General features: G+C 36.2%; 1 protein-coding gene across 3 annotated transcripts; it reads left to right on the forward strand.

Annotated features, from left to right (window-relative positions):
- Window positions 1–7,517: 7,517 nt before the first annotated feature.
- DSEL (dermatan sulfate epimerase-like) lies at window positions 7,518–26,216 on the forward strand. 3 transcript variants are annotated; one of them, XM_008579741.1, is made up of 4 exons: window positions 7,518–11,498; window positions 13,374–13,457; window positions 15,435–15,605; window positions 25,556–26,216. In XM_008579741.1, the coding sequence occupies exon 1, from the start codon at window positions 7,851–7,853 to the stop codon at window positions 11,487–11,489; it is 3,639 nt and encodes a 1,212-aa protein (XP_008577963.1). In that variant the 5' UTR covers window positions 7,518–7,850; the 3' UTR covers window positions 11,490–11,498; window positions 13,374–13,457; window positions 15,435–15,605; window positions 25,556–26,216. The 3 variants fall into 3 exon arrangements, with proteins under 3 accessions (XP_008577963.1, XP_008577964.1, XP_008577962.1); XM_008579742.1 differs by lacking the exon at window positions 25,556–26,216 and adding an exon at window positions 19,694–20,131 and having other exon boundaries at window positions 15,435–15,588; XM_008579740.1 differs by lacking the exon at window positions 25,556–26,216 and having other exon boundaries at window positions 15,435–15,790.
- The last annotated feature ends 694 nt before the right edge of the window (window positions 26,217–26,910 follow it).

Genomic DNA, 26,910 nt, shown 5'->3' on the forward strand with positions numbered 1-26,910 from the left:
TGTTTTCCGGGTCTTAAACTAATTTATGTTCTATTATAAGTAGCTGGCAACATTTTGGTCATTATTATTATTATTATTTTATATTGACAGATAAAATTGTATTTATCATGTTCAATATGACATTTTGAAGTGTATACACATTGTGGAATGACTAAATCTAGCTAATTAGCATATGCATTACCTCACATAGTTACCATTTTTGTGGAGAAATCAATATGTCAGAGAGATGCACTCCCATGTTTATTGTGTCATTACTCACAATGGCCAAAATGTGGAATCAACCTTAGTGTCTATCAGTAGATGAATGGATAAAGAAAATGTGGTACATATACACAACAGAATACTAGTAAGCCATGTGGATCACACAGATGAACCTGGAGGAAATAATCGAGGCACAGAAGACAAATACTGCATAATCTTACTCATATATAGAATCTAACAAAGTTGATCTCATAGAAGTAGAGAGTAGAATGGTGTTTACAATTTCTGGAGTGTCTGAGGGAGTTGGTCGGAGAGATGTTGTTGATAGCTGGCAATATTTTAAAAGGTTATCTTTCTAAGGGTAATTTGCTAATTTTTCAGGATTATAATGGCATTTAAAAATATGGATTCCTTTTATTTCCTTCCCCATCATACCCGATAATTCTAGGGTAAGTTCTCAGGTCTCATATTTTATATTTTTAACAAGCAATTCTAGGTGATTCTTACAATCAGGTAAATTTAATAAATTCTACCATAGGAATAATTTTCAGAACATAAGAAATGAGAGTCTGCTGGCTTTACAGGACTTGTGCACATCATTCAACCTACACGCCTATCCTACCTCATACTATCCACCCCACCTCGACCTTCACCACCTCTACTACCCAATCAAATCCACTGCTTTCTATATATGCCTCTCAGGAGAAGCATGGCCCTCGGGCATGCATCATTTTATATTAGATACTTTTAAGGGATGAGCCAGCTCTGTTCTCCCAAATGATTGTTATACTAAACCCACAAATACCAGCCCCTGTAGCAATGTTTGAACTATATGACCCTGAACTGCTTTTCATCATTGCCTGAGTTCTGATGGAGCCTTGCCCCTGCTGTGCAACCAACTTTTCTGAAGATTTGGATTGAGATTTCAAAAGGACAATTTATTTCTGCTTGATAGTACAATCAAGGCAATGTAAACATGCTGAGGGGTAGCCATGTTGAGTCATATCCCCAGAAAAGAGCAGGCGAAGCTGATCCTCAGAGAAAGAGGAGGAAGCAAATGCCCAGAAGCCAAGGGAGAAGCATCCTGGCCCTGGACTGCTGGAGAGAGGAACCTTAGTTCCTAGCAGCTTTCCAGCAAGAAGTCTTCTGAGGAGTGTGGTACAGGGTGGATCTGACTAAAGTAGATGCGCTGATGGAAGGTTTCTGGCTGACATTATACAAATAGAGCCTGTCACATCTGCTTCGCAGCTAAACTCTTGCTGTTTCCTGGGCAGCCAACACCTCTGCTAGCTACCAGTTAATCAATTTGACTTAAAAATGTGCAATGCAAGTTTCATTGCTCCTAGATTGTCTTAATATTTTCCTCTTTTCTGTCTTATAAACCCTGTTTACCTTTATTGCTTGACTCTATCTGCCCACTCACTCCTTCCCAAGTGAACAAACAATTTACATGTAAAATAATTAGCTGCAAAATAACTACCTATGTGTCTGAGTTATTCTGCAACACTAGTTCCTAAACCTACTTAGTGCCTGTGCTCCTACCAGCCTGAGGATGTTTCTGTTACCCACCCAAACAAACCCTCAGACACAACCCCCACAGGTGTGTGGAGAAGGAGAAAAGAATAAGAATTATTTTAAAATGGTGACTTTCAAAGTTTGTTATGCACTTGAAGAGCATTTAAAGGTACACATTACCAGGTCACACATTGAGATTCTTAATTCATAAGGCTGAGATAGATCTGAAAAACTGACATTTTTAACAAAACCATTGACTTTCTGGTGATAATAGTTTAATAATTTTAATTTGAAAAACATTGCACTAGAGGGAAAAATAAGATAATAATAAAGGTGGTTGGGGTATGTGGGAAGATGGGAATGAAAGGGTTTGCTTTTATTAGCATCAGATGGGTATTTTTGATAACCCCCAAATCACATTATTCCCATTATTATTTGATAGTAATTGGTTTACTATCAGTTATGACTGGGAGATACCCCAAACTTTTATAAGAGGTGGGAGAGCTGTGTTTAGGAGTGTCTTTGGTCAAGTAAAGAAAAATGGACCCAGTACCTGGTAAACAACCGAAAACCACCTGTCAATAAATTGGGTAAGAGCTAATGTCTTAGTCTGTTCTTGCTGCTATAACAAATACCACAGACTGGGTAATTTATACATAGTAGAAATGTATTCTTCACAGTCCTGGAGGCAGGGAAGTCCAAAATCAAGGTGGCAGCAGTCTGGTGTGGGCTGCTCTCTGTTTCCAAGATGGTGCCCCTTGCTGCATTCTCACACGGTGGACAGGGCAAAAAAGGGATAAAGGCTGTGTCCTTATGTGGAAAAAGAGATGGAAGGTGCTATGGTCTGAATTTGTTTTCCAAAATTAATGTGTTGGAAACTAACACCCCAATGCAACAGTGTCGAGAGGAGGGGCCTAATGGGAGGCCCTAACAGGAGGCAGAACCCTCAGAAAGGGATGAAGGCTGCTATAAGAAGGGCTTGCAGGAGTAGGTTCTCTTTCTCTCCTGCTATCCTGTCATGCAAGGACATAGCTTTTCTCCCCTCTGGAGGGTGCAGCATTCAGTACGATCTTCCAAGCAAAGAGTCCAAGCAGCATAGTCTTGACCTGCCTACACCTTGATCTTGGACTTCCCAGCCTCCAAAACTGTGAAAGAAAATTTTTCTGTTCTTACAAATTACCCAGTGTCAGGTATTTTGTTATAGCAGCATAAAATGGATAGTAACAGAAGGGCAAAAAGGGACTAGGGTACTCCCTTCAACCTCTTTTATAAGAGCACTAATTCCATTGATGAGGGTGGAATGCTCATGGCTTAACCACTTCTCAAAAGGCCCCACCTCTAATCCTATCATTATTGGGTATTAGATCCCAACATATGAATTTCAGAGGGACACATACTTTCAAATCATAAAAGCTGGCTCTGGAAATAAACTGCAAAGTGGTGACTGGGAGACCAGGGGGATAATTCAGGATTTGATTCAAACTACCCACAATTTTCACATCATCAACTTTTAGAGTAAGTGAGCGATGTCAGAATTTCTCCACCTCAGTAATATGGACACTTTGAGCTGGATAATTCTTTGTTTGGTGGGGGTGGCAGTGGGGAGTGGGCTGTCCTGTGCATTGTAGAGTGTTAACACCATCCTTATCTTTAGACTCTACCCACTAGATGCTAGCAGTCTCCCACCTGCATAGACGAATTGTGATCATCAAAATTTCTCCAGATATCGCCAAAGGTCCCTTGAAGGAAAAAAATTTTAAAATTGCTCTGGGTTTAGAACCACTGGTATAAGTGGAGGGGGGTGAAGAGAAAAGAGGGAGAAAGATCCTGGAGAAAACATCTTGTGTTCCCTTTGCAAGTTTCACTTTGTTTTAAATTTTCTTTCATAGCAAAAACATAACTGTATGTAAGCAGATATAGTAGCAGTAAAGCTTCTTATTTATGAACACAAGAGTTTATTAGACTTACGGGGAAACTCTTTTCCATAGAATTTGGCTTTGGTATTTTTAAGTTTTTAAAATCTAGGTACTGTCATACTGACTCGTACAGCTGGATAAACAAACTCAAGAAACACTCTCAGCCACATCTTCATTAGCAACTCTGCAGGCAAAATCCCTGTCATTTTGAGATGTTCTGTATTCAAAGCAATGGAAAAAGAGTATTTCCAGATTCTACTGCCTGTTTGAAATCTGTGGTTTTGTCTATTTTATCGTTGGTGTGACCTATTACTGCTGGCCAAGTGTGCAATAACATTTGTAGCATTGTTTGGTGTCTGTTTCTAAACAGTCACAGCTGTTATATCCCTAAACTCGGGGGCAAACAGTAAAGCAATGGAAAAAGAGTATTTCCAGATTCTACTGCCTGTTTGAAATCTGTGGTTTTCTCTATTTTATCGTTGGTGTGACCTATTACTGCTGGCCAAGTGTGCAATAACATTTGTAGCATATGTTTGGTGTCTGTTTCTAAACAGTCACAGCTGTTATATCCCTAAACTCGGGGGCAAACAGTAGCTCTAATATTTCTAGTGGATCAATACAATATACATCTGGCCCTAGTAAGTAGTTCAAGAGATCTGCATCTGAGCTCTCACAGCCAAAACCTACCAAAGAAGGTCTACACTAAGAGAAGAATAACAAAGCCTTCCCCAGATTCAAATGCCTGAGCTGTGTGCAAGCCGGTGCATTAGAGATCTGTGCAAGCTGGTGCATTAGAGATCTGTGCGCGGTCAGTGGCTGAATGCATAACAATTAGTTCTTGTATATCTTGGCTCTAATTATTAAGAGTCCACCAGAATAAAAGATCATGGACAAATAAGATTTTTATGTAGTATCTAGGTTTACTTTACTGTTTGCACTTTATCATTTTGTAAGGGGATGTAGTATTTACCTTATGTTCTAAGGCACAGGAATTAAATTTGTTTATCTTAAGACATCAAATTCTTGCAGAAATTCTCTTTAAAGTGTTGGCCGATTTCCCAGTCTTAGGTGTCACTTGAATTAAGTCACCCCAAGACATAGCTCCAACTATGGGTTGTGACTGCTCAGAATTTGGTAACCCACTTTAGACCTTTATGACTTTTTCTCTTCTGCCATAAATGGAGGTGATAGTTCATGTTTAATATTTCACACACGTTCAACACAAAGTGCCAGGCTCTGGGATAGATATCAAGAAATTAAAAAAAGAAAGAAAGATAAAGAAAAAGAGGGGAGAGAGAGAGAGGAGCAAAGAACAGAAGGAAGGAAGAAAGAGAAATGCTTCTGCCCTGGGGATCTATTCCAGAAAGCCCTGTCTCTGTTGTAAGTTGGTGAGTAAGTTGAAAGATACGCAAATAAAGAAAACAAATTTTCATAAGTACTTTGAAATCACTGAGTAAAATCTCATGTAGATTTAAGATCCTTTTATATAGAGGGAAATCCCCAGAGAAATAGACTGTACTGTTCTTCACTTACATTAAAATAAGATACTGCTCCAGGATTCTGAATTTAGCAGCTGTTGGTATATGTGTCTCTTGCCACACTCATAAAGGTTTTTATGTACAATAACATATCATATAGCTCATCCCTTCTATGGTTGGATGCATTATTTATAATTAACTAACTTTGTTCCATCTTTATGTGTGGAAGGAACAATAATTGGAACTATCCATTTTTAGTTCACAGGAAACAAGACTCTTCATTTTTAATAGTGCCATTTACCTACCACCCTTTCTGCCAATGATTTGCATCATTTGGCTGTGGCTCTTGTTTTATTTCAATGTACTCACATTTCACAACTGTAAGAAGATGGCTGTTCAAAATGAATTAGCCTGAAAATCATCTGAGAATGCCCAGAGTTTAGCTGTATTCTCAGAGCTTCAGTACAGACACACAGGGCAGAACTGAAAGTCCACAATGTTTGTACCTGAGTTTATTCATCGGTAAAGTGAAAATGATCATATTGACAGTAATAAATTTGGAAAAAAGATGGTTGGAAGTTAAAATGTTTGCCTGGCAGATGTTCACACACTAATTCTCTGTGATTCATCTTGCTCTTGTATCATGAGTCACTTTGGATCCGCAGAAAAAATAACCCCATCCACACATTTTGTTCTGATAAATGGTCTGCGTATTTACTTATTTACTGTGTTCACTAACACTAGTTTCTAGGCTCTCCTCTGCAGAAAATATAGGAATCTCTGGAGTAGGGGTCCCTTTCCCTCAACTCTACTCTCTCATAAATGAGGCCAGAGGCCGCCGGTCATCCTCCACCATCATGGGCCACGTAGAGGGACAAACTAGATGTTTACAAGAAGTTCTGTTTTTGGAGGACAGAGGACAAGGACGATCTTTGTTTGGGAATGAGCTTCAGCGGAGGAAACAGGGCTCTAATGAGTCCAGTTGCTAAATGTTCAACTCATTTCACACACAGATATAGCACTTACAAAGGGGACTTAGTCCTACTCCTGATTTGAAAGAGCTTTGAATAGGATAATACAGGAGTCAGCCAGGTGAAACAGTAAGCATAAGGGAGTGGGGAGCGGATGATGGAGGCGGCGCAGGAATAAAAAAATGCAACAGGCGGGGCGGATCAGGAAACTCCTAGCGCTAATGTTTCCTTCGGAGAGGAGACTGTCCAAGACTGAAACTTGGTTTTAGGTTCTTCAAGACCGAAGACGGGCAAAGGAGAGGCTGCTCGGTAAATCTGGGTCTGAGCTCCCTCTGGTGGCTTCTTGTCGGATGTTAAGGGAGGCCACAGGTGAGAGACGGGAGTGGAACTTCTGTTCCTCTGCCCCACGCATTGTCAAGATTTCCCCTCTGAGGAAAGTGACTCGTCTTAGTAGTTCTCGTTACGATGACATTTTCTGATTTCATGAAAGCCAAACTTCAACCGGAATTTTAAAAAGGTCCTTTTAACTTTTACTTTTTTGTCCCTGGGTCCTTTGTAAATAACAAGAATGATAGCAGGACTCATCTTTGTATTAACTTCATTTGAATAAAAACATTTTTCAATGACTGAAGTAAGCCACAGTTAACATATAAATACTGTTAGGAGAGCTGTATTTTATAGTTGCTCATCATCTGCTAACATTCATTGGGATCCCAATATGTGCATTTAAATTTATAAGAAAGAAAATCACTTGAGCTAATTTAAGAATATCAGATTTTAATTGTGATACTAAAATTCCAATCGTAGAATATTTAAATCATCGGTTTATGTACACTCCCAGCATACCTGCAGCCTCAGAGAATTTCTTTGTTTTTCTTTTCCTCCAGAAAAGAGTATCATGAAAAAAGGAAAAGAAAAGAGACGTCTCTGTTGGTAAAAGGGGAGTTTTCTTTCCAAGTTACTTCATGAATGGAAGAGAAGCACCTAGGTGGCTGAGGAGATTAGATCTTTATAGTTGTACAGATGAAGCTAATAAAAGAAGATGTGGAACTGCTTTCTGTGTGTCCTGATAGGCTGATGAGTAAGTAAGCCTGAAAAAGAATTGAAATGAGGGCAGGAATTTTGATTTTTTTAAAACACCTAGTAGGGCTTTGAACACTTGTTGAGGATGTTTTTCTACCAAAAATGGAAGAAGAAAAAATTCACAAAGCAAGAAATATAAAAAATTGAGAAGAATAACAACTGAATCCACTCACTTAAAGAATGTCAATGCTTTATCTTCATCTTTGGGCAAACATGCACAAACGCATCATATATGTGTAGGGAGTTAATCACCAGAGATGGTTTCCTATGCTAGGAATTACTTTTAATTTGAATTTTGGAGTGCTTTTTCTTTTTTTTACAATGTGTGTTTCAACTCTTCCTGTTAAATAGATTTGTATGAAGGAAGTATATGCCAAATTTTTTTTTTTTTTTACAATACTACTGTTCCAGTGTGTTATGGAAGAATTGGAGGCTTTAACATTGATTGAACTTTTATTGGAAGCAAAACTGTGCTAGGGACACAGATACACAGTGTAAATTTTCTCTTTTTGGCAACTGCACTTGGTTGGAATGAGCTGAATGTCAGCTGGATTTCACAGCATATAAGATTTACAGTCTTTGTTTTATCAGAACCTTTAATGTATGTTTTATACTAACCAGATGGGAAACACATTGGGTACCACATTTGATATGTATGCCTAAGGAAAGGAACTCCCCCATGGATCATGGCGTTAATGTTTTCAGGACATTTCCTATTTTTAACATTAGTGACGTTTGGTTTCTCTACTTTCGAAGAGTCTGTGAGCAATTACTCTGAATGGGCAGTTTTCACAGATGATATAGGTCAGTTTAAGATGCAGAAAGTGCAAGATTTCAGACCCAACCCAAAGCTGAAGAAAAGTATGCTTCATCCAAGTTTATATTTTGATACTGGAGAAATCCAAGCAATGAGACAAAAGTCTCGCACAAGCCATTTGCATCTTTTTAGAACTATCAGAAGTGCAGTGACAGTTATGCTGTCCAACCCAACATACTACCTACCTCCACCCAAGCATGCTGATTTTGCTGCCAAGTGGAATGAAATTTATGGTAACAATCTGCCTCCTTTAGCATTATACTGTTTGTTATGCCCAGAAGACAAAGTTGCCTTTGAATTTGTCTTGGAATATATGGACAGGATGGTTGGCTACAAAGACTGGCTAGTTGAGAATGCACCAGGGGATGAGGTTCCAATAGGTCATTCCCTAACAGGTTTTGCCACGGCCTTTGACTTTTTATATAACTTATTAGATAATCATCGAAGACAAAAATATCTGGAAAAAATATGGGTTATTACTGAGGAAATGTATGAGTATTCAAAGGTGAGGTCGTGGGGCAAGCAACTTCTCCATAACCACCAAGCTACTAATATGATAGCATTACTCACAGGGGCTTTGGTGACTGGGGTAGATAAAGGATCTAAGGCAAATGTATGGAAACAGGTTGTAGTAGATGTGATGGAAAAGACGATGTTTCTATTGAATCATATTGTTGATGGTTCTTTGGATGAAGGGGTCGCCTATGGCAGCTATACAGCTAAATCAGTCACACAATATGTTTTTCTGGCCCAGCGCCATTTTAATATCAACAACTTGGATAATAACTGGTTAAAAATGCACTTTTGGTTTTATTATGCCACTGTTTTACCGGGCTTCCAAAGAACTGTGGGTATAGCAGATTCCAATTATAATTGGTTTTATGGCCCAGAGAGCCAGCTAGTTTTCTTGGATAAGTTCATCTTAAAGAATGGAGCTGGAAATTGGTTAGCTCAGCAAATTAGAAAGCACCGACCTAAAGATGGACCAATGGTTCCTTCCACTGCCCAAAGGTGGAGTACTCTTCACACTGAATATATCTGGTATGATCCCCAACTAACTCCACAGCCTCCTGCTGAATATGGTACTGCAAAAATGCACATGTTTCCTAATTGGGGTGTTGTCACTTATGGGGCTGGGTTGCCAAACACACAGACCAATACATTTGTGTCTTTTAAATCTGGGAAGCTGGGGGGACGAGCTGTGTATGACATAGTTCACTTTCAGCCATACTCTTGGATTGATGGGTGGAGAAGCTTTAACCCAGGACATGAACATCCAGATCAGAATTCATTTACTTTTGCCCCCAATGGGCAAGTATTTGTTTCTGAAGCTCTCTATGGACCCAAGTTGAGCCACCTTAACAATGTATTGGTGTTTGCTCCGTCACCCTCAAGCCAGTGTAATAAGCCCTGGGAAGGTCAACTGGGAGAATGTGCACAGTGGCTTAAATGGACTGGTGAAGAGGTTGGTGATGCAGCTGGGGAAATCATCACTGCCTCTCAACATGGAGAAATGATATTCGTGAGTGGGGAAGCAGTGTCCGCATATTCTTCAGCGATGAGACTGAAAAGTGTGTATCGTGCTTTACTTCTCTTAAATTCTCAAACTCTGCTAGTTGTTGATCACATTGAGAAGCAAGAAGATTCCCCAATAAATTCTGTCAGTGCCTTCTTTCATAATCTGGATATTGATTTTAAATACATCCCATATAGGTTTATGAATAAATATAATGGTGCCATGATGGATGTGTGGGATGCACACTACAAAATGTTTTGGTTTGATCATCATGGCAATAGCCCTGTGGCGAGTATCCAGGAAGCAGAGCAAGCTGCTGAATTTAAGAAACGGTGGACTCAATTTGTTAATGTTACATTTCAGATGGAATCTACAATCACAAGAATTGCTTATGTCTTTTATGGGCCATATGTCAATGTTTCCAGCTGTAGATTCATTGATAATTCCAATTCTGGACTTCAGATTTCTGTCAATGTCAATAATACTGAGCAGGTTGTTTCCATTGTAACTGACTACCATAACCTGCAGACAAGATTCAATTACCTGGGATTTGGTGGCTTTGCCAATGTGGCTGATCAAGGCCGAATTACCCGATTTGGTCTGGGCACTCAAACAATAGTAAAGCCTGTAAGACAAGATAGAGTTATTTTTCCCTTTGGATTTAAATTTAATGTAGCAGTTGGATTAATTTTGTGCATTAGCTTGGTGATCCTAACTTTTCAATGGCGGTTTTACCTTTCCTTTAGAAAGTTAATGCGATGGATACTAATACTTGTTATTGCACTGTGGTTCATTGAGCTTCTGGATGTGTGGAGCACTTGCACTCAGCCCATCTGTGCAAAATGGACAAAGACCAAGGTCGAGACAAGCAAGAAGTCTTTGTCTTTTGAAGGGCACCACGTCGATCTTCCTGATGTTGTTATTACCTCACTTCCTGGTTCAGGAGCTGAAATTCTCAAACAACTTTTTTTCAACAGTAGTGATTTTCTCTATATCAGGGTTCCTACAGCGTACATTGATATCCCTGAAACTGAATTTGAAATAGACTCATTTGTAGATGCCTGTGAATGGAAAGTGTCAGAAATCCAGAGTGGGCATTTTCGTTTACTCCGAGGCTGGCTACAGTCTTTAGTGCAGGACACGAAACTGCATTTGCAAAACATCCATCTGCATGAACCCAGTAGGAATAAACTGGCCCAATATTTTGCAATGAATAAGGACAAAAAAAGAAAATTGAAAAGGAGAGAGTCTTTGCCAGAACAAAAAAGTAGAATGAAAGGCGCCTTTGATAGAGATGCTGAATATATTAGGGCTTTGAGGAGGCACCTGGTCTATTACCCAAGTGCACGTCCTGTGCTCAGTTTAAGCAGTGGGAGCTGGACATTAAAGCTTCATTTTTTTCAGGAAGTTTTGGGAGCTTCGATGAGGGCATTGTATGTAGTAAGAGATCCTCGGGCATGGGTTTATGCAATGCTGTACAGTAGTAAACCAAGTCTTTACTCTTTGAAGAATGTACCAGAGCACTTAGCAAAACTGTTTAAAATAGAGAGAGGTAAAAGCAAATGTAACTTGAATTCAGGCTTTGCTTTTGAGTATGAACCATTGAGGAAAGAGTTATCAAAATCTAGATCAAGTGCAGTCTCCCTGTTGTCTCACCTGTGGCTGGCAAACACAGCAGCAGCCTTGAGAATAAATACAGATTTGCTCCCTACCAGCTACCAGCTGGTCAAGTTTGAAGATATTGTGCACTTTCCTCAGAGAACCACCGAAAGGATTTTTGCCTTTCTTGGAATTCCTTTGTCTCCTGCTAGTTTAAACCAAATATTGTTTGCCACCTCCACGAACCTTTTTTACCTTCCCTATGAAGGGGAAATATCACCATCTAATACTAACATTTGGAAACAAAATTTGCCTAGAGATGAAATTAAACTAATCGAAAACATCTGCTGGACACTGATGGATCGTCTAGGTTATCCAAAGTTTATGGACTAAATGCTGCAGGTCAGCAGAGATTTGCACTAATGCTTCCCAACCCACTTTGTGGATATGAATTAGAAGAGTTTGTTTATTCTTATACTCTGTGTATGTGGGGTGTGTGTGTGTGTGTGTGCGTGTGTGCAGTCTGTTACTTGCACAGAGAGATTATTTTAAAAATAGGCATCATATTTGTTCTAGCAGGATTTATTTTTGTCACCGCTTTCCTTGCCTTTGTTTCTGAAATTTTTTCTGTTAAAATGTTTCTTGCTACAGAGGTGTAGATGAAGTTATATCACGGGGGTTAGGGAAGATGGTAATATTTTTAAAGGTTTTTTCCTAACTCACCTTCATTTCTAACTGTGCTAATCTATCATGGGACCTCAAACGCTGCTATAAAGGCCTTGAAGTTGCTGATTTACCCAAGCAACTCTTGCTTTCAAGATGGACTACAGAAGTTCCTTATCTTTTAAAAAAGGTCTTCTAACACACTTATCTTGCACAAAGAAAAAGAAAAAATTCCTTTTACTGTGTATCAATGATATCACTGGGGGGAAATGGTGAAAGCTCCTCTCAAAATTGTAGGATTTCTTCTAGAAAATACAGATGTAAATACAGAAGAGTATGTTTTTTTCTGAGGTCAGAAAGAGTGACCTGAAAAGCCTCCTTTTTTTTTTTTATGTAGAAATAATGAATAAATCTTTGAGCAATCTGGGTACCAAGTGCTGGTGGATTATCTTAAGACATTTTTGTCTATTTAAAACTATTTCTCTTTTTTGCCTCCCTAGAAGCTACAGCTGTTCACCATCACACCACTCCCATTTTATTCTTTTTGTCACTGTCAAGCAAAATGATCAGTAGTTACTAATTGCTAAACTCCCAATATTTGTGGGGATTTTTTTTTTTCCTGGTGATTAATTTTTCATTAAAGACTGACAGACTTAAAATCAAATTTACTTTTGTGGAATTATCACTGTACGAGTCAACGAAAGCAGTGCCATTGCTGCCTTTTTAGACTGAAAACAGAATTGGAAAACTGCCTGACTTACTTGCATCCCTTTGAATGAGTTTACAGACTGCCAGTGTCTGCAAAAGTTGAAGGCAAATGGGAGATGATGTCAGAGGCATCTGTTTCCTTTACCATCTGCATCTTATTATAAATGTAGTCGTCATAAAATGTGGTTCATTTTATTTTGGTAGGCTCTGAAATCAAAATGCTTTGCCATTATAAGCCAGTGGAGTAATTACAATGTATTGGATAAAAACTGTTAGGCAGTTTTGATGAAAATCTCTGTACAGATTGCAGTTTTCTTCTTGATGTTTCAAACTGTAGTTCCCCCAAGCTCTCTAACACTTGGGAGTCTGTCATTCTGACCTAGATAAAAGTGGTTCTTTCTCAGTAGTTTGTTATTATGTCAAAATGTGCCTCCAGAGTGATAAAGCTTTGGGTATGTAACATTCTAGCCAAACCTAACTTGGCTGTCATCTTTCTTCCATTATAGTGTGAGTGGAGACTGCTCCCCTCCCCCACGTATTCTACCTTCCAATAGCTCTCATCATTTTCCCTGTCTAATGGCAAATTAATGCAAATTATATTAACATAGGTTGAGAGGGCACCGAAAACCTGAATCTACACTATTCTCAAGAAGATTATTCTTTCTATTTCAGGGTTATCAACAAGCATGTAAAATTGCTACATGGGTGGTAACACTATTTCAATTATTGGTCAGAGTCTCCGTGTTTGCTTTCAATTCCCAGGATGTGTAATATCAAATCAGATCAAATAAAAAGGCTCTGGGTTGGCAGTGGTATGAGTTCCGATCAAGGTAAGAATTACAAATGTGTGCAGGTAACAAAGAAGAAAGCAGAAGCTACCACTGCCTTTTTTTAAACATTGTACAGAAATGCACCCATGGGCAGAAGAGAGCCAGATGAAGTATGTGGAGGAATAGGGGATGAAGAGATGTGGAAAATGAAAAAGAAAAAGTGAGTAACTCTGAAAGTGAATATGGGAACATGTTATTGATAGCAAAAGAAAGTTACAGGTTCACCAAAATGATCTTCACAGCTTATCCAAACTTTCACCCTCACAAAGTAATGCAGAGTTGATTTTACCTGTCTCTGTACTCACCCACTCCCACTCCAAAAAAGAAATTTCAGACTCAAGACTTACCACTTGGTTAATTCTAAAATAGCAAGTTTGCTGGAGAAGACTTCTAATTGCAGATTCCCCTGTGAGGAATGTTATGAAAGGGTGAGGGATTGACCCATCCATAGCATATGCATGCATATCATCATGCCTGAGACATCCTGCCTTATAATCTGAATACCTGAGGTGACCGACTCTCCCAGCACATCCCCTTTCCTGCACTCTCAGAGTGATCTAGAAAAAGTTCAAATAGTCTTTACACTTTTTATTCTTATCATCTTGAAAATAATTGAAGGATTATCATTATCCAACATTTCTAAAAGAAACATTTATAAAATGTTTTATATGTAAAATCAATCCCCTTTTCCCCAAAATTTAGGTCTGGTTTGAATAAAAGCTTTTATTAAAATAGTAGCATTGACATCTTGAAATTTTGAAAGTATATATTAATTTTGCTGATAAAGTAAAGTAACAAATAAATGTAATGATAGTAACCTGGCTTTCAAAAGTTTCAAACAATGCAGATTTACTCAGAATGAAATAGAAAGGCCATATCCAGAGTTGAATTTACTGTAATGAAAAGTCCAGAGAAGATTGGAAATAGGAGAATCTGCTCAGGAAAAGGGAGCTAAATCTATGAATATGTTTAAATTTAATTTGTAGAATTTAATTTAAAATTCAAATTTTAACAAGCAGATGACATAAGAATATGTACATATTAGGCGTAGACTCCAAAATATTAGGCATTTGATTGTCTTTTAGACAAACAGAATTAATAAGTACATGGTAAGAATGGAACAATTCTTATTTATGTCAAATTCCAAGGAATGGCAGAAGACCTTACACATTGCTCTCTGCAAATGTGTTCAAAAAAGAACCATCTCCACCCCCCCAATCCCTGCCACAGATACCCACACACATGATCATGTTTTAATTTCCTTTTTATGAAAATGTTACCCTTCCTTTCTGCAACTTAGTTAGCATTGATTAGAGATTTCTATGCATCACTAAGGTCCTGGATGTTCTTGAAGTAGTATCACAGTTATCTTTAAATAAATAAATATAAAATTCAAAAATTGCTATGTTTTTAGGCTTAATTAATTGGTCACAATTAGAAAGTTTTCATTGATTAATTTAGGAAACAATGTAAATAGAAGGCAACATGTTGTAACACCACTTCCAGAGGTAAAGGTACCTGACATTGTCAGGTATATCAACATGTTTAATAAGTGGGCTATTTACTGCTTATTTAATGTTGGCCAAATTGTCTAATATATGCTAGTATCATTATTTCACTTCATTTTGGCAGAAAAAAATTCCAAATAAATTTTTAAGACAGAAATGACTGGATTTTTGTACAGAGGATGATAGACACTTAAACGATAGATTCTAACATTCTCTAAAAAACTTGCAGATGTTTGGGCTACAGTTTATATGGCCTTATATTGTATTTAGTCCAGGTGACACATACATGTATAATTGATTCTGTTTCCAAAGACAGGTTTAGCCAAGTCTTCTAAAGTATGGTCTTTCTTTTTGTCTTGTTTTTCTTTCATACCTTATGTAGTTATGCAGCAAAGAAAACATAGACTGGAGATCTTGGTTTATTGGATCTGTACGTATAACAAGACTCCTCTGTTACTTAATACAAGAAAAAAAAAGTTAAATCCAACTTGGGTATGGTTGGTAAAATTTGTCCTACTCCTTCTTTAGGTCATTGGGTAATGGTGTTAGGATTTTGTATGGAGGTGAGAAAGCAGAAGTTAAAAAATGTGGGACAAGTTGAATGCTGATACCTAATCCCACAATTTCAGCTACTAGACTTGAACCCCCTTCCGTGATGGGCAAGACTTGCCTCTGCTCCTCTAACTTAATTCCATTTCCTGACTCTGCAACTTTCAAAATGGCAAGGATGTGCCTGTACTAAGGACGAGTGTTCTACATCTGCTGCTGCTGCTGCTGCTGCTGGTAAGATCTTCATTCAGGTATGATATCACTAAAAAGAAGAAGGTTCCTGCAAGTTACTGGAGACATACTAAATAGATGATGCACAGAATTGGTAAAGTGAAGATTTTTGTTTTAAATTAGTAGAAGGATAAGGATCTATAATGAATTAATCACAATATGTGCTACACATCGAATCATAAGATTTTCATACATCTCATTACAATCTTACAATTCTAGTAGTTATTTTACATAATAGGTATGAAACTCATATCAAGGGATTTTTCCAAAGTAAATCAGGTGACAATTGGTTTGACCAAAATTTAGGCACAGTCTTTTAAACTCTAAAGTTTTTTGAAGGAATTTTGAATGGATATATAATTAATTAATTCACTCCCTCCCCAGTCTACTGTCAAGTATTGGTTAACATGAGGGAAGAACACAAAAATAGGTTGACTTTGAATCTATCCTGTGAAGAATTGGCTCTAGAGACTCCAAGACTATTAGGAGTTCATCAAGAAGAGGAGAGGAGGGGCATGTGAGTTAGTGATTACCGCCAAAAGAAAGGCATCAAAAAGTGGTATCTCTTCTGTTTTAGACGTAGTTTATTTATTTCTGAAACGGGTGGTTATGAGGAAAAGGAATAGTTTATTGAGTTGGGGCAGTTATGATTGGTAAATTTAGATGAAGGTTATCACCTATTCTTAATTTGGTTTTGACTCTAGTTGTCAGCACATCCACCTCCCATCAATGAATAGGCCTTTCAAAAGAGATTCAGGATTGTCCATAGGGCAAATAGAGCAAAACCACTGACACTTGGTCTCTTCCCATTCCCACTGCCTCAACTACCCCAACATATTTATTATAACACATTTGGTCTGTTACTGAATATTGAGAGATGTCCTGAAGGTAAAAGAGTGCCTGAATGATATGTCATGTGTGTGTGTATCGTTGCTAGTAATAGCAGTAAGAAGCATAACAACGTATTTAATCCAGGCTCCAGCAGGTTTTCTTTTCCTTCCCCCACCCCCTCACAAATATCTTTATATCAAGAGTACAGGGCACAGCTCTCGATCTTGGGAATGCAGTTGTGAACAAAGCATATCTGTTCAAGGAGCTGACATTCTAGTAGGGATTATAAAGAAACAGTTTTCCTTTTTCTGCTTTTCACAAAGTTCCTAGGATAAAGGAAACTACCAAGTGGAAGTCAGTGCTCCTGTCAGTTAGCCTAACAGTCAATCAAACATATTCACATGGATTCATTTTAGAGAAAGACAAAAAAAAATTCTTGTTCTTTTTCCTACCTTGTAAATAATGCCAAAAAGAAAGAAGGTAAGGCGGTTAGGAAGGGAGGAAAGGGTGGAAGAAGCACTCAACCTAAATCGGAACACAGAGAGTAAGGTGATCAAAAAGAATCATTCTTATAATTGTATTAATTATTGTATAAACTATTTAAAAGGTTCTTTGAAACTTAGTGTAGGTAAAATTTGGTAAAAAAGAAAGAAAAATAATCTGAGCAGAGGCTCATCCACAGTACATTGCAATTACTCTTTCTATTTTATACTATTTCTTTAAATTTTCTGTATTGCTCTGACTCTTCAGATGAATGTAATTTTTAAAAAGTGTATTAACACTGATACTGAACTTCACCTAAGTGTCTCAGGTTTCCAAATGTCCTAGATATGGAGTACTCTTTTCTGTTGTCTTCTCTATTTCTGATGTTGGGATATATACTTTGTACTTTCGTGGTTTACATGGGGGGGAACGTTCATGTACATGCAACATGCTTAATGCTCTTCGTTCCTCATTTTGGGAGTCAGTTCAGCTCCCATCATTGTAATTTTCCTTATTTACTAAATGAGCAATATAAACTCTCTAATCCCTACATTGAAATTTGGCTCATCCCTCTACAAACAATGCATAAGACTCCTCTTAACTTATTCATCACATGATGCAAATAGTTGCTCCAAACCGTTGTTATACTATACTGAAAGATTACTGCCCTATTTGATTGGTATTTGTTTGTTATTTTAATTATATATTTATTCCTCCACTTTGTTCCAAAAGATGATTTTATTGTATATTTGTTTAAATTACATGGAAATTTATAATATGTCTATTTTAGCTTTATTGAGCTATTTTCATTTGGTGTCTTAATACTATATTTCACAAAACTTTGAATGGGGATTTATTTCTAAGTGTAAAACACATAATGCAACCAAGAAGTGATGAAATTGCTTTTATAAGATACCCAGTAAAAGATAAATGCATATAAAGGATACAGCTAATAACAGTTAACCCCACACAAACAAAACAGATGGTTTTTACTGTTTATTTTCAAACATTAACCTCAGCACCTTGGCTAATTCAGTGTTAACCAGAGCATAGGATGTTTACATTTGGCTTATATGCACCGAGTAACTTGTGGGTTGTTTCTCTCTACGTGTAACAAATTAAAGTGAAATGTACAGACATGCAGTTGTTATTTTATCTTTTACCCAATAATAACTAAAAAACTATTGAAAACATCTCATTGTAGAATACTCGAGTAAAAAGATACATGCTTTTTAAAAAAAATTTTTTTTTGTGACCGGTAAGTGTATTGTAACGCTTGGCTTGTTGTCACCTGCACCACGCTCAGCCAGTGAGCTATATAGGATCCATACCCACAGCTGCGGCGCCCCCAGTGCCGCACTCTCCCGAGTGAGCCACGGGGTAGGCCCAAGATACATGCTTTTATACACACATAAAAATTGACAAAATTCCATTACCTTAGGAGACGTAACGTTTTTCTCTGTACAACCAAAAGGGTGTACTGATGGGTTTCCCACAAGCCTTGTTTTGACCTTTCCCCATATTCTTGCTTAATTTGTAGAAGGACATTTCCATTAAAAATGTTATATATACAACAGTTTTATAAATTTTATGAGCTTTGGAACTAGAACTGAGTACAAATTCCTGAGTTAGTATCTACTAGCTCGTAGGTCTTAGGCAAGTTTCTTAATTTTTAATCTCCATTTCTCCATGTGTAAAACTCCCTCAGAGTTGATGCAAAAATTAAAAAATTAAATGTGGAAATTAATAGAACAGTACTTATTTCCTGTTTGTGCCCACCTCCAATTCTGTAGTCTTGAGAGAGAAGTGCAGCAGAGTTATGTTTACTTTGATTCTATTATTGTAGGTGCACAAAGAGAAGGCAAATCTACATGTAATGTGATGCCCCATTTTCCCAGGGAGAACATATTTAAAATGTTTTCTGTTAATTTAACCACATGTAGTTAATAATCAGACATCTATTTTAGTATTTATTATATTAATTGAGTTGCACATTTATATGCTTAATAATTTAGAAACTGATTTTTTCATATTCATATTTCAAGAAACAATTTTATTCAGACTTTCACTTCAATGTATTCATTTCTAGAGCCATATTTTGAGTTTTCTATATATTTACTTCTGGGATTTGTTGAGATACAGAACTTTCTGAATTCAAGTGTGATGCTGTCACTCATTCCGTGTCACAAGTGTTATTTGTGTAACATTATGTTCAGAACTTTATTTGGTAGATATATATTTATAATCTTCTACATTGTAAATTATTTTATTTTCCTTATTTCAATTTTCTCACGTATTAAGTATGCATAATGCTACAGGTGGCTAAGACTATGTGGTGAACATTACATTTACTCCAACAGCTATGAGGAAGTAAATGGAAACCAGTTGGAGGTAGTGTATTCAAGTAGTCTTTGGAATTAGAACTGTACAAATTCCTGGGTTAGTATCTACTAGCTCTGAGGTTTTAGGCAAGTTTCTTAATTTTAAATCCCCATTTCTCCATTTGTAAAACTCATGGAATTTGTACTCAGTTCTAATTCCAAAGCTCATTTGAATACATTATATTTGAATATGTTACATTTGTATATGCAAATATAATTATTATTCACCTTAGTACCATGCATAACAAAGGATTATATTAATATAAAATTATCCATCTAGAATAAATTTTTCTGTTAATTCATATGCCATTTACACATATTCATTGGGTTGGGGTAAAAGTCTACACTATCTTATATCCTAGTTGGTTCTTTGTAAGTTTGGATGCTTTCTTTCTTCCATGGCTATCGATTAGGACCCAGGAGCAAATTCCAGAGCCTTCAGCCAGAAATTCAACCTTTCAGTGAGGAATGCAGGAAAGCAGGCATCCCTGCAGTGGGACCAAGTGCCATAGTGCTATGATAGTAGGACTTGGACTTGTACTCTTAGTAGAGAGGAACTTTTTTTCTGTGATTGGTTTTTCTCGGGTATTGTTGTTCACACCCTTGGAAACTACAATTGTGTTGATTCATGCATATGCCAGTTCTACTGCACCTTCCTATGCAACTTCAGTATTTGGATATGTAAAATAGGTTACACTAATATGCTGACAATGAAAAGAGGTATTGACCCTAACTTGGAAGTCGGAAGCCCTCCCCTGTGGTATTGATAAATGTCTGTGACCAGAGCTGGGATTTAGAGTTAGAATTCATATACTCAGACATTCTACAATGTGGTACAAAACATATGTAATATAAAACATAGTTACAAAGTGTACATGAATGTACCCACAATTAACACTAGTAGTTAAGCCCTCCATCTGACCTTTCATTATTGCATCCTCTGCTCACACCACCCATGCTACATGTAACTTGTATCCTGTATTGTTTACCATCTCCTTGCTTTTTATAGCTCTACCATATACATCTCTATCTTTATCAACATATACTGTATAATTTTGCATGTTTTTAAACTTCATGTAAATATACTGAATGTGTTCTTATTTAATTTGCTTTTCTTTGCTCAAAATTTTGTCTGTCTAGTGCACATGACGTTCATAGGTGGATATCACATTTTCACCATGGTGATGTTTTATTATGTGAATATACCATTATATGAACACACTGTACCTTATTTATCCTTTAGCTTGCTGATGGGTTTGGGGGTATTTCTGATTTTTGTAAACCCAAGCAATGCTTTATAAAAATTATAAAGATTTATGTTCCATAACGTATATATACACAAATTTTGTTTTTTGTCTCTGCCTAGAACTTTCCCACTCACACCCACCCTATTTTCTTTCCTTGCATATGAGGGCACTTATAAAAGCTTATATAAAAGTTGAATTGAAAGATAATATGCATATTTCCATGAGCTTTTTGAAGACCTCTCATATACACTTAGGTCTGAAAGGTTCTCTGTTAACATGATATGCACATCCTCAGGTATTCTAGATGATAGCGAATTATTTTCCGGATTGTCTATTAATTGATACCATAGGTAATATGGAAGAGTTTCTGTTGCTCCATATTTTCTCCTGCTCTCGACATTTTCAGAGTTTTTTTATGTTTTCCTGTCTGGTTAGATAAAAGGATCTCACATTTCAGTTTTTATTTGCATTTCTCCAATTATTAATAATTTAGAGCATATAAGCATGAGTGTGTGTGCACATGTACACACACACAGTTTATTTTTATCATTTGTGTTTTTATGAAATGAAATTTGTGGTCATGTCTTTTGCTCCTTTTTCTATTGAGTTCATTTTTTTCTTTTTGACTGATTGAAGTTTATTATATATTATGAATATTAACTTTTTGGTTATATGTGTGTAGGTAATTTTTAAAAAATTTTTGTAATATAACCTTTGTGGTAATTTGAATATAATCAAATATGTTAGTGTTTTCCTTTATTATATATACTGTTTTGCATCTTATTAAAATCTTTCCCAAGGTGTTGGCCCTAAAAATATTCTCCTATATTTTCTTCTAAGCATTTTATTTTTTAGTTACTTATTGCTGCATAACAATATCACCCCAAACTTAGAGGTGTGAAACAACACAAGTTTATCATCTCACTGTTTCTGTGGGTTAGGAATCAGCTGTGGCTTAGTTGGATCCTCTGTTTTAGAGTCTTTCATAAGGCTGCAATCAAATTGCCGACTGGGGCTGCATTCTCATCTGAGAGTCAACAAGGGTGCATCTGCTTCCAAACTCATGTGGTTCTTGTTAGGATTCAGTTCGTCATGGGTTGCTGAACAAAATATTATTTTCTGGTTGTTGGCTGTAGGCCACACTAAATAGCTTACCATGTGGTTCTCTCCATGTAGCAGTATACTTTATTAAAGTCAGGAAATGAGAGACTCAGTGTAGAAATTCTGCTAAAAATATAGTATAATCATAAGTGACACTCCCATCACCTTTTCTGTATTCTGTTGGTTAGGAGCAAGTTACAGGTACCATTCATGCCCAAGAGGCTTACACAAGGACACAAGTACCAGTAAATGGGGACAATTGTGGGTCATTTTCGAGTCCATCTGCCATACATTTTTGTCTTTCATATTTAAATATTTCATTTGACTTTTATTAATTGTTGTGTCTGTTCTGAGATATTTCTTTTCTGTATGAATAATCTCTTGTCCTAAACTGAAAAAACTGAATTATCTTTTCTTTCCCACTAACCTTCAGTGCCATCTCTACCACATATCAAGTCCCTATATTTTGTGTGAGTCTATTTCTGGGCTCTCTATTCTATATTACTGGTAAATTTGATTGTGCTATTGACAGTCTCACACTGTCTATTGTTAGCCTTGAAGTCTGGCAAGGCATGTCTTTTTTTCTTCTTTCTCATTGTCATCTTGGATTTTCCTAAGCCTTTGTTCTTTCCTGTGACTTTTAGAATTAGTTGGCACGGTTCTTCATGACAAACAAACAAAGAACTATACATTTTAATTGTAACTGCATTACATCAGTTTTGGGAGAATTGATCTCTTTACATTAATGAGTTCTTATTCATGGGTGTGATATGCCTCTCCTTTTATTTAATCCTTGTTAATCCTTTGATAGATTTAAGTCAGAGCAGTTTATATATTGTTATTACAGTGGATGATATTCATATTTAATTATATTTTCTAACTGTTGCTAGTATATAGAAAATGTAATTGATTTTTGTGTACTTATATTGTATCAGGGACCTTATTATATCCTCTTATTATCCTCTTATTTCAATTTGCTTATGAATTCTTTTGGAAGATTTATGTATATGGTTTTATAAAGTGTAATTAATGAGAATTATATTTCCTTCTTTCTAATTTATAACTTTTTAAATATTCTATCCTCTTATTTCAATTTGCTTATGAATTCTTTTGGAAGATTTATGTATATGGTTTTGTAAAGTGTAATTAATGAGAATTATATTTCCTTCTTTCTAATTTATAACTTTTTAAATATTCTTACTGCATTCATTAGGACCTGTAAAATACTAAATGGATTTGGTAATAGTGGATACTCTTATATTATTCCTAATGTTAATGGAGTGCTTCTAACATTTCACCACTGATCAGAATGGATGATGTGGCATTCCTTTCTATTCCTAGTATGATCAGTGACTTTTTATGATGAATTCATGGTGAGATTTGTTGAATATTTTTGCTTCATCCTACTGAGATAGTCATGGTTTTTGCCATATCTTGTGGTTTATATGTCAAGGCAGTATAGTATTTGAAAATAATTTTTTCTTTTGAGATTAAATCCAGCTTGCTTTTTTATGATGAAACCAGCTTGAGAATGATTCATTTTATTTGTATATGTTTTTGGTTTGTGTTTATTAATAATTAATATATTTACATCAACATTTATAATTGTGATTTGCCTGAAATTTTTTTCTTGTACTGTACATGTCTAATTTTGAAGTCAACATTATACTTGTCACATAAGTTGGGGATATTCTATTTTTTTGTTCTCTAGAAGAGTTTTCATAAGATTGAAATGATCTAATGCAAGAATGTTCATTAGAACTATCTATAAAACCGTCTGACTTGTATTTTCTTTATCGGAAATTTTTTTTAATTTTGTGTAATTTTTTATTTGATGCTTATAGGCTTATTCTATTTAACTTACGTATTTAGTTTTTAGTCTGTTTTGGAAAGTTAAATTTTTATGTCTTTTTCTTTTTCTTCTAATTTTTCATACTTATTGCTCAAAATGCATTCTGTTGGCTCCCTAATTATCCACCCCATCCACACACATTTTTTTCATCTATAAGTTTGAGTATGTGTGCCTTATTTATTTTTATTCTTTGATTAGAGTTTGCCTTTTATATGTCTTTTCAAAGATTAACTTTTAGTATTTTTTTGTTCCTAACTTGTATTTTATGTGTATTTGGTATTGCATTAACTTTGGCTTCTGATCTTGCATATTTCCTACATTCTATTTTATTTTGTTTTTTCTGATTTGCTGTTGATGTTGTTGTTTTTTGTATCATCTTTAATCAGATATATGGCCCATTTTTCTTTCAATTTCCTCCAGCAAAAATATACTAGGAACAAGCTGAATTTATTGCTCATTGCAGTGAGAGGGATTTAAGAACCGTAACTTTGCTTCTGATTTGCTGTTGATGTTGTTGTTTTTTGTATCATCTTTAATCAGATATATGGCCCATTTTTCTTTCAATTTCCTCCAGCAAAAATATAGTAGGAACAAGCTGAATTTATTGCTCATTGCAGTGAGAGGGATTTAAGAACCGTAACTTTGCTCTGGATTAGCTGCTGTCAGGAAGTGGGGTAATTCTGAAATTGAGTATCTGAACAAATCTATCTAGAGGCAGGAAATAGTAGAGAGAAGCTGAAGATGTAATTAGTAAAGTAGTAGCAGACACTAATATTAACTCATATTCACTGCAAGACAGGGATGTGCCCTATCTCGTGGTTTAGAAAATGTTCATGATTTTTCTGTGTTCAGTCAGGATTATGGAGTAATCTTGGTTTTTGTATTGATCCATCATGATGACAGAATGGCTTTGTTCTGTGAAATTATTTATGTTCAAAAGGGACACCAGGCCTGGATGATGGTGACAGACCAACTTCTCGATGTCAGAGGCTCTCTCTCTCTATTTTTTATTCTTTTTACTATGCTAATTTAAGGCTATTAAGTTATCTTTAAAACCATATTGCTTGCATTTCATACATTTTGATATGTAGTATTTCTAAGTATTTTCTGAATTTTGTTATGGTCTCTTAGGCCACCATGAGTTATTAATTTTTACATTTATAGATTTTTTTCTAGTGATCTCTTCTTGTCACTTTTTATCTTCATTATATTGCAACTTCCCTTTGTTTAGTATTAGCACAACATGTAATTTTTCATTTTGATATTTTCAAACATTTTGTGCTGATGTGTTTAGGATGTATCTTATAAATAGGAAATAGCTGGATTTTTATTCATATCCTAACAGTTGTTGTCTTTTATCTGGATTGTTTAATCTGTTTATATTCACAGTGATTATTGATATGGTTGAATATATTTATAGTAATTAGCATGTACTTTCTGTTTATACCTCTATTTATTATATTCCCTTTTAATTTTCTCTTTCCTTTAATTAGTTTGAAATGATTAGTTTCTCCCTCCCTTTTACTGGAAGTGAATATTACTTTTATACATTCAATATTTATGTTTATTCATATGTTTACTTTTTTCTTTCTATTCCATTATACTGTTCAAGCCTTTCTTCTATGCTCATTTTTTTTTCTTCCTTAAGTATATGTTTCAATATTTTTCAATTCTTGTTACCCTAAAATTTTTTAGACACTTCATTCTTGCATGGTAAGCTTGCTGTCTGCAGAGTTACAGCTTAACAGCACTTTGATATATTATTCTGCTTGTTTATTTTGACTATTTCTGTTTTCTCAAATAGCAAGAGTCAACAGCTGAGAGTAAAGATGGGGGGACGGGTATTGGTGGTTGGAGGAGAGAGAAGAAGGTATAAAATAGTCATCTAGGAGAGTGAGAGAGTAAAAGTGATGGAAGGGGAAATGTACCATTGTTACATAGCCCTGGGCCTCCTTGATAGTAATGGGTATGTATTTAAAGTAAGAGTCCCAGTTTCCTCCAGCTTTGTTCAGCTGTACCCATGCAAGTGCAGAAAAAATGTAAAGCTGGATTGACCACGTTGTGCTTTTTTCCAGAAGTGAGATGACAGAAGAAAAGAATATGAGATGAGGTTGTATGCAAGGAACTGATTATAGAGAGTGAAGAGGCTTATGAGGAAATAAGGCTTAAGAGATACCGTTAAAAAGGACATTACACTTTTAATGTCATCAAAGACTGTTGAAGTGGAGGTACTCTATGGTAAGATAAAGTATATAAACTATTTAGTGCTTGTCATTTTCATGATTGCCTCATGAGCTAAGAAGGCTGTAGAACTCAAGTCACCATCATTGCATTCCAGGAAGCTGAGAGCAAGTAGGGAAAAGCAGCATCCCAGCTGACATACTCATCTGAAAAGAGACTTCCTTCTAATAACTTCCACTTTTGTGAGGAATAATTTTGGTAGCAAGGAAAAATTTCTAGAATTACTTGAGATTTAAAAAAACATAGCAAAGCGGAGGTATTGACCCCACAGATTCAGATTTTCTTGGCCTGGGGTAGTCCCTGGCTTCTACAATTTTTAAATCTTCACCCTTCTGGTTATTCCATTCACTAGCCATGTGGAGCTCCACTGATTGGGCAGATAATGTGGCAATCAATTACAGTTGTTTCTTGTTCTTCACAGTAATTATGTTGTATGAAATTGTTGCAAACACCGAACTAGCAAATACTGCACCGTTGCTCCTAGGAGAAATAAATGGTGAAAGTCCAGGAAACGTCTGGTCACTACATTTTTATCAATCAATACATAACCTTGTTTTATGTACGTTTCTGTTTAAAGACAGCTTATTTAATATATATTGTTGATTCATTATCAACATTAAACTCATGGCCAACAGCACTGTAATCTGAACGAACCTTATCTAACACTTGTGTTTTCTCTGTTAGGAACATCACAGCCTTCTTTTGCCTAGGAATAGTAGACAGAACTTCAGCACTACACTTTGAGGCCAATTTAAACAGTGAAATCGCCAACAAAAGCACAAAAAAGTGTGAAAAGCATGACACTAAATAGAACCTGAAAAGCACACTTGTTTATGGTATGAAAGCTAAAACAAGAAGACAGAGCACAGCCTTGTCCAACTTCAGCTGAGGACGTGCTCTTCAAGTGACTACAATTTTTGGCCACTATGAACATATGCACAAATGACCTTTCACAGTGATTATTGATTTGGGGTCAACAAATTGTTTTAGTGAGTAGGCATATTTGCAAATACTCAAATAATGAGGATTGATTATGTGCAGTTCTTTTTTCTTCTAATCTAGTTCTTTGATTTTTAGAGATCTCTGCCTTGAAAAATAGCTCCCACATCCACTCCTCCTTCTGTGTACCTGAGTTCTCTCTGCCCCACTGTAAAAACAAGAATCATTGTCTGCCTCTGTCTTTCAAAAA

Source organism: Galeopterus variegatus, unplaced genomic scaffold, assembly GCF_000696425.1.
Source record: "Galeopterus variegatus unplaced genomic scaffold, G_variegatus-3.0.2 Scaffold1952, whole genome shotgun sequence".
Taxonomy (NCBI): Eukaryota; Metazoa; Chordata; class Mammalia; order Dermoptera; family Cynocephalidae; genus Galeopterus; species Galeopterus variegatus.

Coding starts and splice junctions, on each gene's coding strand:
- DSEL (XM_008579741.1), top strand. CDS start 7,851: ATGGCGTTAATGTTTTCAGGACATTTCCTATTTTTAACATTAGTGACG.